The sequence below is a fragment of the Centruroides sculpturatus genome, unplaced genomic scaffold (genome assembly GCF_000671375.1).
Source record: "Centruroides sculpturatus isolate CEXI.00-Female unplaced genomic scaffold, Cexi_2.0 scaffold967, whole genome shotgun sequence".
Lineage (NCBI taxonomy): Eukaryota > Metazoa > Arthropoda > Arachnida > Scorpiones > Buthidae > Centruroides > Centruroides sculpturatus.
Window position 1 is genome coordinate 7,146 of NW_019385089.1, and position 13,942 is coordinate 21,087.

The 13,942-nt window shown below is 31.3% G+C and overlaps 1 protein-coding gene and 1 long non-coding RNA gene across 2 annotated transcripts; one reads left to right on the top strand and one right to left on the bottom strand.

Annotated features, from left to right (window-relative positions):
* Positions 1-759: 759 nt before the first annotated feature.
* Positions 760-1,953, top strand: LOC111634519. The gene is made up of 2 exons (XR_002758234.1): positions 760-1,338; positions 1,454-1,953. It is a non-coding gene; the product is annotated as an uncharacterized LOC111634519 (long non-coding RNA).
* Positions 1,954-9,536: 7,583 nt separating this feature from the next.
* Positions 9,537-12,088, bottom strand: LOC111634512. Its single transcript, XM_023379308.1, has 6 exons — positions 11,968-12,088; positions 10,655-10,745; positions 10,479-10,550; positions 9,922-10,355; positions 9,780-9,834; positions 9,537-9,695 (listed from the first exon to the last, which is right to left on the bottom strand). The coding sequence occupies exons 2-6, from the start codon at positions 10,740-10,742 to the stop codon at positions 9,655-9,657; spliced, it is 690 nt and encodes a 229-aa protein (XP_023235076.1). The 5' UTR covers positions 10,743-10,745; positions 11,968-12,088; the 3' UTR covers positions 9,537-9,654.
* Between the last annotated feature and the right edge of the window lie 1,854 nt (positions 12,089-13,942).

The following is a 13,942-nucleotide window of genomic DNA, read 5'->3' on the forward strand; positions in this document are numbered from 1 at the left end:
TTTTTTTTTGCTCTTTTGCCGTTTTGCATTTAACACGCACGATTTTGTGAAGAAATCAATTTTTCGAAACACGCACGTTTCTTGCGATCCACCTGTGCGTGTTTTAACAGTTTGCTGGAGTTGGCCGCACATTTGGATACTTAAACGTTTCTTGATGTTTTGTCGGTTATGACGATGGACGTGTTTATCTTCCCCAGGTTTTAAACTGCTTTAATCAGAACAGTAGAAGCCTGTCACCGCATTTGTGTTTTCGTGTGAAGCCGAAACAGAAGAACTTACGCCGCGGTGCTCAGTTCATTTTACTTGAAAATACCTAGTATTTTTATGTTTTGCAGCCAACGGGTAGGAAATTCAGGAGTGAAATGTCAATTAGAAAAGATTCGTCAGTAGACCGTTATTTACTAGTGGAAAAAATCCAAATATAAATAACTCCGTCGACGTCGTCGTTTTTTAAAATGTTTTGGTTTGTTAAATCGAACGTTAATCTAACGAGTAAGAAGAAAAAATCGTCTTTGTTATAGATCTCTTTGTTCAGATTCAAACTCGAGGGGATTAACCTTGTCTCGAGTTTGAATCGCCACCGTTTATTGAGTTTTGTACGGGAAAAGCGCGACTTTGTGGCACAATATCTTCAAAACGGCTTAAAAACGCTGAAAATGACCTACATATTCGTAATCGGTGCAAAAAAAACTGTGCAAGAAGTAATTTTATCATGTGTTTGGGCCAGGGCATATAGTCTAAAGTTTACAAAGTACAGGGGTTTTGCCTGCTTTAAAAAAGTACCTGATACGTTCTGACATGATTACACCGCTGATTGAAGTGATGATAGGGGTAGGGTCACTGCTAAAATATCATTTAAATGCATTTTCTTCTGACTTACGAGGCCGAAACTTCGAAGATTGGCACTATAAGTTCTCAAAGTGGATGAAATTTGAGTTGCGAGGTTTCAGGTTAAACAAAAAGTATTTCAGTTAATTGTGATAAATAATAATAATGTAGAGACAGATACTATGCTTCGTCGCGGTTACTCGATAATTTCGAATTTTTCTCGTCGCTTATAGACACCGTTTTTTCCAGTTCATAACACGTAATTCTATTAATTATCTCGATTAATAAACCGGTAAGTACATTTAATAACATGCCACCTTTCGTTTCGTTTTTGTTTTCGCAGGAGAGATTGCATTTTTGACGAATGCCGAGCTGGAAGAAATCGGTCGGTGTTTAGATCCGCCCAACGAAGGATGGAGAGTCTTGGCCGCCTTCGTGGTAGACGAACAATTCATCGAAATCGTAGGGAAATATAATAGTCCGACGAAGAAATTGTTAAACATGTTTCAGGTAAATCGTTCTCTATTGTTAGAAAGCTTCCGTTTCCGTACATGACATATTTACTAATAATACGCGGTTCATGTCGGTTGGCAGAACTAAATAAACTTTTATTAAACCCTTTCAGGGCGATCGGAGCGCCTTCAGAAACCTTTTGATCGACGCCGGTCTGGACACTGCCAGAAGGATTCTGCGCTGAACATCTCCCTCTTCTCCCCAGTGCATAACCCGTCAGGACCGAGAGGAAGACCGTCGCCGGTGTCACCAGTTAGTGTCCGACAAGGTTATTAGAATTACAAGATTGCCTGACTTTGATGCTTATTGCTCGTGCATAGCCTATCGTGACTTCGAGGAGAGGATTTTGATCGGCTTGGACATGGTGAAACTATGTGAAAAATGAGCGGATACGTGTCCGAGCTTTTTGCCAATTTGCCTTGAAAATATTAGTTTTTGATGTTTCAAAATTCAAAGATTTGCAACGTATAGTTGTAAGAGGTAATGGAAAGAACATCCGTAGGGTAGTTGTTAAATTGTCATTAATTTATGCCGACAGTTGTAACTTGTTTCAGTTTTCTTTCCTTTTTTATTACTTAATTTTTACCTAATAATAAAATAAATATCCAAATGCAAAAAAGCAATTTTGTGAATATAGTTTCATGTCTATGCTGATCAAAATCGATTGGTCGTGTCCTCTCGTTAAGTCTGCTACACCCGTACATATTATACCGTTACTGTGTACCCGGCTTTAGATTAAGTCCTACGCTATCGGACAATACTTCACAATACAAGCGTTTTTTTTGTACAAGTGTTAGTAAATATCAATAGTCCGAAAAGAATTATTTATCGCTTTAGTTATAAAAAATAGACTTCTAAACTTTTTATTTAAATATAAATCATTGCCTACTGTTTAAATAAGTAAGGATTATTATTATTATTATTATTAAAACGTTTTAACAACTCGTGTTTATTGTGTGAAAATAATGGCCGAAATAAGTATAAACATTTCAAAATATTTCAATAAGTGTAAAGCAATACTGTGTGTAAATGTTGTTACCTTAAATATCTATTTTTAAATTGTATTTAAAGTTTATAATAAATATTTTAAATCATGTTTTTAACGTAAGTAACCGAGTCGAATGTTTATAATACGTTCATAAAGTTATCGTATTTTACCTAACAAATTACACCGTTGTATAAATTCTTAAAGATGGAAACGAAAAATATGTACATAATATTGATTTTTCACACATTTCAAACTTCTTTGTTAATATCTTTTATCAGTAGCTTATTTAGTTAATAAATTAATATACTGTATTAAAAAATCCAGCAATGAGTTGCTTAACTTTCTAGCAACATTTAAAACTGCATTTGTGGTGCCATCTGTTAATGATATTTTATTATAAATAGCTTTATATTTTTGATTATTATAAAATGCAAAAATAATTTTGAGGGTAGGTATGGGTTTTATAAAAAAATAGTAAATGCTAGTAACGAGTAAAACCGTTATTAAGTTCGACCCTACTGTAGATACACACGACCATCCAAAATTTAATAGCAGTCAATCTCCCTAATAAACAAACTTACCTGCAAAATTTCAGAAATATTCGACAAAAAGCGCAGGAGTTAAGCCATAAACATGGCGAAAAAAATCGTGCCCCTCTCATAACACTGTTGATTATTCCGTTTTATATGAATTCCATGTTGTACGAGTCACTTAGATTTTACAAATACGTGTGCCGGGCTGTGAAAGGCTCACGCATTTGTAAAATCTTAGTGACTCGTACAACATGGAATTCATATAAAACGGAATAATCAACNAGAGTCACACCTTCTTCTTGCATGAAACGCCTAGATAAAGTGTTGCTTATCCTGAGATGGAATCTTCGATTCTGCAGGAAGTTTTTTTATAAAAATTGGCAAATTACCTTGCCATCTGAATTGGTGTAGATCACGGAGTATCCCGTATTGCCAACAGCGATCATAGGCCTTTTCTATATCAGAAAACACAGACACTAAGTGCTGTCTTCTAACAAACACTTCACGTATAGATGTTTCAAGGTTTACCAAGTTATCTGTGGTACTTCTGTTCTTATGAAAACCATTCTGATGTGGTGAAAAGTTCTTTTCCTCTAGGATGAACATCAGTCGTGTGTTTACCATTCTCTCGAAGAGTTTACACAGGTAACTTGTCAGAATGATTGGTCTGTAATTAGAGGGATTCTTACAGTGTTTACCTGGCTTGGGAATGGGGATAATGATAGATAGCCTCCAAGTGTCGGGAAAGGTATTTTTCTGTCTATATTCTGTTAAACAGATGCAGGAGATTACAAAGGAAATTGTTTGACAGATTTATAATCATACTGTAGTGGATTTATCCGGACCTATAGCACTATTCATCGAGTGAGAGATCGCTGAATGTAATTGAATTCTAGTGAATGGCACATTATATTCCTCATTAGATGAGGAATGAAAGTTTAAACACTGTTTTTCTCTTTGGACTTTACAGACCTGAAAATTTCTTGAATACATAATATTGCTGGATGAAGCAGAAAATGTTTCACCGAATAAATCAGCAATACCCTGTATATCACTGATTATTCTGCCGTTATTTTCCAGCATGTACAGAGAATGAGAGGCATGTTTTCCATTGATTTTATGGATTTTATCCCAGACTGCTTTTGAGCTAGTGGAAGATGTTTTGCTAGAATCATACATCCTCCAAGAATCTTTTTGGCCTTGCCTCCTTATTCTTCTGGCATTTGCCTTTGCTTTTTGAAAAGCTACTAATTGTCTATCAGTGGGGTATTTTCTAAAAATTCCCCATGCTATCTTTTGTGCTTTAAATGCTGCCTCGCAATTCTGGTTCCACCATGGTTTCGGATGCGTTTGGTATCTGGTTGATGTTTTTCCCATTGTTTTTTAGGCTGCCTGAATAATACTGTAAGTGACAACTTCAACTGCATCATTGATATCAGCAGTATTGACCATTTTCTCAGTGATGTCAGCCAGAGAATAGAATGCAGGCCAATCTGCTGTTTCAAGCTTCCAGCGTGGTGGACGGGCTGTTTGACAGTTTTCTCTGCCTTGAAATTTTAAAAATATTGGAAAGTGGTCGCTAGAAAGTGGATTAGATCCAACCTTTTATGAAAATTCTAAAAATAGGTTTGGACTGGCTAAGGATAGATCAATGGCAGTGAATATTTTTGTTGGGGCATGGAAGTATGTCACTTCTCCACTATTAAATAAATACATTTGCTGATTGCTGATAAATCTCTCAATGGCTCTGCCTCGATTGATGTCGGGACTGCCCCACATAGGATTTTGGCTATTGAAATCACCTAGTAAAAGGAATGGAGTTGGCAGCTGTTCAACTAATCCATCCAATTGATTCTCATTGACTCTGACATCTGGTGACACGTATATAGAGCAAACTGACAGTTATTCCAACAGAAATTCTGACTGCCACAGCTTGCAAATCAGTGGTTATTTGTACTGGCAAGGATGGGATGTGATTTGAAACTAGAATAGCCACACCTCCACTGGCACAGTTGTGGCTATCATCATCCTTGCGGAGCAGATTGAATCTTTTTAAAGAAATATTTTTTCTAGGTTTTACGTGGTTTTTCTGGAGTGCCACACAGAGAGATTGTGTATATGATTTGAAGTGTTTAATGTCGGAGAAGTTGTTGCGGAAACCACGACAGTTCCATTGGGTGATTTTATAACTTATTATGTGTTTGAGGCAGCGTTCTTTGTGAGAGTATTTTTCTTTAATCTAACAGGAGGTTTTTCTTTTGGAGGTGATGTTGGTTTTGTTACCTCTTTATTAGTCTCTTCATCAGAGAGATCAGAAAACTCACTTATAGATTGAGCCTCTGATTTTTATACATTAGGGAGAGTTACTTTTATTTTTTGCTTGTTTAGTGAGTTCTTACCGGCCTTATTAGAACCCAGGTTTCTTATTACTTCTGTTTTAGGTAAGGGTGTTTTTGATTTTATACTCTCCTTTCTGGTATTTCTTTTGGTGGAATCAGTAAACATTTCACATGCCGAGTGAGAGATTCCTTTGGGGGATACAGAAATGTCAGTTTGAACTCCACATGTCCTTGTGGATTTCAAAGCAGCAGCGAATGTCTTTTGTCTTACTGGTGCACTTGAAGTGACCATGCAATGCGCCTCTGGATAAGGTAAGTTGTTTACTGTTTTTACACGCTGGATTTCTTATTCTGTCTGCCATGCAGGGCATTTGCGGGAGTAGGCAGTATGCACATCTTTGCAATTCACACAGATGGAGTAGTGGTATACTCAGTACTCTGGTGACCTTCAATTCCTCACTGTGCGCATATATTCTTCCCTCGACAGGATGTTTGAGAATGTCCAAACCACTGGCATTTGAAACAACACAGCGGATTTGGAATGTATGGACAAACTGGACAGCACAGGTATCCTGCAGTAATGAAAGTTAGTAATGTTGGCTTGTTGAATGTGAGGTTAAGATGTTTGGTTGGGATGAACTTGCCATTTTGATGAATGGAGATATGTCGAACAGCAGTGACACCTTGGTCCCAAAGGCCAATCTGAATGTCTTATTTGCTTTCAGACATCAAATCAAACTCAGATATCACACCACAAGATCAGTATAAACTTCCGTGTGATGTGACAGTCACTTCCACGTCTCCCAGTGTCTTTGTTGTTAAGAGTTATGCCGAATGTTGATGTGCAACAATTAAACTATTGTCAAATAAAATGCTATTTCTCACCTTGTGGTGACTTTTAGCACCAATTTTTTTTACCTGTAAATCAACTCAATAAAAATAATAAATTCTAAGCAATTTATGTAGAAAATAATTATTTTTAACGTGCAAAAAACCACAACAGTTTTATTTATAACTGTAATAATTAAAATTAAATCATCATAGTTATTAATCATTAATCACGGAATTAAATACCCAAAAAATATATTTAAAAAATATATATATTTCTTATATAAATTATAAATATTAAAATATAACAAAATTAATAAAATATAAAAATAAAATTGAAAGAAATGCGTTAAGAGTACCCGGGATCAGTAAATAGAATAAAGTAGTTGAATGAAAAGTTGAAAGTTGTATAGTGGATGATACTTTTTTTTATCTTTCATTTTTCTAATGCTCTTTATACAAGTCATATATTATAAAAATGATTAGACCACAAGAAAATAACTTGAGAAGATTCTATCCAAACGTATCTAGTTCGATTCTGTCAAGAGACATTATATGATCTCGTATATCATTTCTTAGCATTTCCAGCATCTTCAGTCTGATCACGCATTTCAGACGTTTGTCTATACTCTTTTTCCCTTCTTCTTCCTCTTCTTCTTCTATTTGCTGTTATATATTTATTGCTGACATATAAAATTCTTCGAAAGAAAATTTCTTAGATGATTATATTTTTATTATCCATCACAAAATGTATAATGAACGAAAGCGTGGCGTTAAAGTATAGCTTAAATTCTACAGAATGAAGTGAATTTGATTATATTCTTATATTATTTAACTGCTTAAAATGTTTTTAATGTCGTAAAGTTTAATTTAATTTTTTTTAAATTTAAACATGACGTCAAACTGACTTAAAAATCTACACTACTCTGACAAAATTATATATATATTTTTAAATATTTATTCGTATTATATGTATTTTTATATTATATACTGTAAAATTATATATTTTTAAATCAAATATAATATTAATAATTGTTAATTATTTCAATTTATTTAGACATATATTTAGAACTGATAAAAATTTAAAATTATTTTAAATTTTAATTTAAACAATTAGTTCTGTGTTTAATTATTAATTGAAAATATGGAAATACATTTAAATTAATTATAATTGAATGAAAGTTTAATTAAAATATATAATTGAAGAAAAAAGCAATTTATACATGTGAATAATTGATAAATAAGACGGATGGTTCTAGTACAGTTGGAGTTGAATTTCTACTGAGAGAGACATAAAATTAAAAATTTTAAGCGATTAAAAAAAAAAAAAAAAAAGCTTTAAAATTAAAAAACCTATTAAATTATTGAATAATTTATTAAATATAATTCGTCAGATTCTCTTGCGCTTCTTACTTTACTATTTGCGTGTTTTGTTTTAAATTTTTCTCAAATTTTTAATCACATTTTTATCTACAAACACACATTTTAATACAGGAAACTTAAATAAAGGACATAGAATTGAAATTTCTAAAGATCAATACTCGTAATGCCTGCATAAACTTAACATTTATCATGTAAATTTGCACAAAGTTCAAATATGTAGTCACATATTTGAACTTTTAATGTTAAAATTTTCAGGTTTATGACTTCAATTCACTAAACTAATTTAAAGTGGAAGCATTTTGCGGTTACGAAATGATACTAAATGATTTATCTTGTTCATCAAACAGCAGTAGAATGTTAAAATCAATTATTATATTAAATACAGTTATTTATGAATGTAAATTCTAACGAATTTTTTGAAAGAAATATTCAGAAAAACTGAAATAAATAACAGCTTAAACGTAAAATTCTAGCAAAGAAAGGGACAAAGAAACTACTAGAAAAGAGATTTAGACAGTTTTTCACGTCAGATAAATCAATCGCTTCAGAGAATGGAGAAGGATTACAAGATAATTCGTTAATCTAGGATGGAAGAAAACTGCTTCGAGTAAATATAACTTAACACGTTTTTTTGCCCTCTTTATCTCTGAGTAAACTTGTTACAAAATGTGTTTGAAAATCTTTTATTCTTTTAATTGTTGACTTCGCGCTCTATGATCATCAGAACATTTAATTATACCCATCATGTGTTCGGCCATGCCCACAATTGACGGCTGATAGATAGCGATATAGATTACTATCGAGAAATTTTTGGAGTTTTTGAGTGCCCGAATTTGACCCGGGTTCTCCAGAGCGGTTGGTTGATACCTAATCTCTTCGGCCATCCGGTTGTCTATGATTCAGTACAATTCTTGTTTTTTTATAATTCTTTTCCTCTGTGAGCATTAAAAGAGCCTTTCTTTACATTAAACAGAAGGTTGAATATAGTTAAGATCGCCTTGATATAATGGTGTGATGTAATTTTTTTAAACTTTAATATTTAAACTAGACACATTTAACTTAAATTTGGTATATAAAATGTTGTTTCTATAATTAAATAATTATATAAAACTTCATTTAGACAAAATATCTTATAAAATAGAAGATTTCTATGTATTTTTACAATTATTTTCGCATTTTAGACACTTAAAGGGTCTTTACTGTGTGTTCATTAATTTGGTCGGGACCACAGAGAAAGTCGAATGATTAAGAACAAAGACTGCAAATTCAGAGCAAATCAATCGTAAACATTTTTTACCAGAATTTAAACTCGAAACGAGCCAGATGAAAGCTTCGGCCATTCGGGTTTCATATTTCCTGCTCAATAGTATTTTTTAAAATACTTTCTCCGCCCTGTGGGCACTAAGAGGAATTTTTCTTTATTTATAGGTTTGGAAGTTCAACAATAGAAGATGCAGGGTAATGAGAAACGGGGCCCGGCATATCCGATACAGATCATCCGCGATAAGTTTCCGGAGATATTCCCTCTGTATGGTTTTCAAGTACTCAGAGCGGTAAGAGTGACTTCAAGGATAATTTTTAATTTATCTGTAAGCAATCGCTAAAAAAATCATATACATTTTTTAAAATTTGGTCAATTTTTAATGTGTTTAAAATATTTATGTATAAAAAATTTGATTGAAAAATTAAAAAATAACATTTTTTACCGTTTTGGCGCTGCAATCGGTAATACAAATAAAAAATTAATCTAAAGATATTAAAAAACTTAAAAATAGAAATTCCTTTTATTTTTGTTGTTTTAATATTTATTTTTATATCAAATGTATTAAAATAAAAATTAATTTGAAAAATATTTTTGATTTTCTTACAAAATTATTTAAAACTCCGAATTTTCGCTCAGCAGATAGCGAGTTGAAGGCGAGTTTGTATTCCAATGGAGTGAACCGATTCCCTTTTGGGGAGCACTCCTCAATTCTTCTTTTCACGTGGTATTTTTTAATATTTTCAGATTAAAAAATTATTCGGCAATATAAATTTTAAAAAATATGTTTTATTTATTTGCAATTAAGTCACATAATATGAAGAAAAAAATTATTGAATTTTAGCGTTTATTTAAATGAAACGAATCAAAATGATAAAACTTAAATTTTGGCGAAATTTTAAATCAATTAAAAAATAATAATAATTATAATTAAATGAGTTTGATTTCTGCTCATCAAAATTTTCATGAAATAATTATATTTCAGGCCATTATAGATTCCATATCGGATGCATCTTGTACAGCTGTAAAAATAAATAAAATAAGATTAATTTTAGTCAAATCTACAAGAAAAAAATAATGAAAGTAGTAAATATTGATAAAATTACTTTCTAAGAGAAACTCAATAATGTTTATCCCATAATATATTTCAATTCCTTGGCACTGAAAGATAATTATATTTATTCAAAATGCAAAAGTTTTAATACAGATAAACACAATAATTGCTTATTTTTTTTTCATTTTACTTACGATTAAAATGGTAGCCAATGCAATGATTCCGGGTATTTTCCAAAATGCGCAAAAGTTACTCTCTCTTACAGTATTATATAGCTTCTGTTTTGGATAAACAATTTTGAGTTCTTCGGGCTTTAATTTTTTCTTCATTTTTGCAATATTTTCTTCCAAAATACATAATAATCTATAGATCCATTCCTTAATAAGAATCCAGGTTATTTGACTCCATTCGCAGATGATATTCGAAGCTACGTGCATCCATTCGATGAAGTATTCTTGTGCAATGAATGTGTATACTTGCAAGTGGAGGAAAGTTGTGCAGAAAAAATATTTTGTATTATCTAAAATACACCTCAAGTTTTCTCCATGCATAATATAGAGAGATGCGAAATAACTCTTCAGGCAAGTATGGAAGCTCAGAATGGATTTTTTAATATTTTTAAACATATCTAGAAATGTTAATTATTATAATTTAAGATTTATATTTAATAATTTACAATGTTTTAAAGCAAATGTTTAATTCAAAACTCTCTAAAATTAATTTAGATAATATAAAGAGTAAACATTCTAACCATTAAAATCATCACATGGCAGCTTTTGACTTTTGCATGAGAAGTAAGATCGTCCTTTTTCTATTTTCATGCCTATATAATAATAATACAATTCTCATTATTATAATTAATGTTCATGAATTTGTATTGTATCAATAATCATTTGAAAATAATATATAGGCCTATATATAAATCACCTGGGACATCTCTTGAAAAGAAACTCAATGCCACAGCACAGAATGAGAAAGAAAGTAACAGAAGAAAAATATTTTTTATTAACTTCATTCTCTAAATAAAAGAAAATATAAAATATTTATCAAATTAAAAAAAAAATTATATATGAATATATACGACTATCATGGCGATGCTGTTAAGGCGTCAGCCTACCGCTCTGCGGCACCTGGGGTTAAATCGGAGCCAGCAACATCCAGGAATTTTTCGTGGGTGATCAATTTTCTGATAATTTCAGTCCCGTTCCTCACCCCCCCACCGCCGCTGCCATTGTGGACCTGACCGAACCGTAGGAAATTTTCTCCGAACCCATTGCCGGTTCGGTCAGGCCCACAATGGCCGTTTTAGTGTTCACAGGGAGGAAAGAGTTTTTAAAAATACGTATAGTGTTTAAAAGGCTAAGAAAAATATTTTTGAATAAGTTTTATAATAATTTGAACATTTACGCTAACTTATATAGGGTGGCCTAGAAGTCAGTTAACCGTGAATATAAATCGAAAACTAAAGTTTAGAAACACGCGCTTTTCTTTTACAAAATCGGTGAAAATAGTTTAAACGCAATTGCATTTTTAGTTAATTAATTGCAATTTAGAATTTAATGATTAACCCACTTTTGGGCCACCCTACAGTATTGAAAAATTAATTAACGAGTTTCCTTAGAAACGAATATAGCAAAAAAAACAATTCAATGATTTATATTCATATCGTATTGGTGAGAATATTAAAAACTTTATTCTTTAATTCTGTTTTGAGCCTGGTAATGATAAAATATTTAGAATCGCCATTAATTTTTTCTTTATTGAAATATGTGGATTTAAGTAAGTACCAAAGCATTGTATTAAGGCAAGATTTTAATGCACAATATATAAGCTTACATATATCTCAAAGACACCTCATCTCACCTTGACGCCTACCCTAATAAACCCATAGCACAACACTATACATCAAAGCTGACACAACCACGCCTTCATTGATTAGCTCTTTGCTTGCTTTGGCAATTTCTTGTTTCTATCAAATCCTCCCACGACACTAACTCTACAAAGTCCAGATATTAATTCCCATGAAATTTCTCCAACTATTAGATCGAAACACCCTCAAAACTACGCTAGTTTTTAGTTTATATCAAATTTATCATAAATTCGGCTTAAAAGCTATAATCTTAAGACTAAAAATTGAACAAATTCGCATTATTTTGGCCCAACTTAGCCTATTATTTTCCCAAATTTATTGTAAATTAATGCACGTTCTATGGAAGTAATTAAGTCGGACTTTTTCTTACTTTTGAAGGCGAAGCTCGTGTTTTTAGCCTTAAAAACAACCGGAATTTATTCTTATAATCAATAATAATATATCCTTATTGTAACAAAAGAATTAAAGAAACCATTATCATTCATTGTTACAATAACAAAGGATACAAACAGACTTAATTAAGTTAATGTACAGTTGATGAATTATGTATAAGCGCTGCTTAAATATGATTATCAATTTTATTTCTGCGTAAATGTTTAATAAATATATCATAATTAACCGTATTTTAATAATTAAAAGCAATATTTCACTGTTAGCAGTTGAAAGTTAAAATCGTAAACTTTAACTGTCAACGTTTCAATTTGCTTTTGTTTGAGGTGAAATGAAAAAAAAAGGTTTATTTTTAAGTTCTTTACTGATTCATTGAATGCAATTTTCGCTTAGAAACAGCTTTGAAAGTCACCATTCACTATTACATTAATAGGATTTTTCTTCTTCTTCCTCTTCTTCTTCCTTCCTCTGTAGCTCTTTGACGTGTCATTCTAAATGCCATTATTCTTTCGTATTTCAGCATCAAACGATGGAGATGAAAGCTTGAAAGTTTCTTTTATAAAAATACATTTTTAAAATTATTATTTTGAAATATAATAAATTTAAATAAACCATTCATTTTCTAAAGTAAAAATTTATAAATAAACTATGAATGTACTGAAAATAAACTAATTTACGATAAAATTTGTAATTTCTTAGAGTAAGTAATGATAAAAACCTTTCCCTAATGCTTTATATAAGATTAAAATAGAGTTTATAACGGAATAAAATAATTTTAAATCATTTATAGAGTTAGTTAAAGTCGTTAATTTAATACTGTTTCCATAAAGTTATCATTAGAATTACTGTTATCTTCCACGCATTCTGCACTCATTGCATTATAATTCTGATTTTACTAGCTTATAGTGATGAATTATACTATTGAAAATTACATAAATATTAAATGTTGCATCTCAAAATTATATACAAGTTATTTAATTCATGATGAACTCTAGAGCTTCTTTTTGTATTGGGGCGAAGCTTACTTTCAGGGGAAATTCTATACATTTTCGTGATTCAAAGCCTAAAATATTGTTATATTTACAAATTAATCATTTGGAAAGATGTAATTTTTCATAACCAGTTATTTTTTTGTATTATTTAATTTAAAAAATTAATAAATCAGATAATAATTAAATATTTTCCTTATTTTTTACCTTTCCAATTAATGCAAGAGTGGGAAAAAAAGTTTTAATTACGAGAGAAAAAAATATTTCAAGGTAATTAACTAATTTTTGTAAATAATATCAAATTAAAAATCATCAATTTAACCGTTTATAAGATTAATTTTTTTCTTAATTATATTTAATTAAATGACAATTTCCGGATGCAAGTGGCGTAACGGAGATTTTAATTAAAATCAACGAGGGTTTCCCTTTCGGATAACCAATTATATGTTTATTAATTTGCTTTAACGAACATTTAAAAATTTTATTAAACAAATATTTAATGTGCTTAATTATTTGTCGGTTAATTAGAATCTAACTTTTAGCCCCTTTTACGCTCTCTGCCTCTTCACTCTTGACGTTTATGATGAATGATCAACTTCTGTTTTCGTGCACCAGATGGCGTGGCGCCGTCTCTAGCTTCATCCCCATCTTCGTCATCTGCTCCGTTTTATCAATGACAATCTCTGCCACCTTTCATCTATCACCCCGAATATTTTAACGTCACACTAAATTTTGTATTCTTATATAACAATGTGAAGCACGTACTGAATATTCCTAATATTTATAATTTAAATTTTAATATCTTTTAAGTGAGATTTGTAGGTGGCGAAAGAGCAGGGGGATGATATAAAGAGGTTTACGACATTTTAGCTCGTTTCCTTGTTATTTAATGAAAATACAAGAATTTCAAATGACTTCATCGTCTTAGTTTACCTTATTAATCTTAAATTCCTTGCATTTACGAGT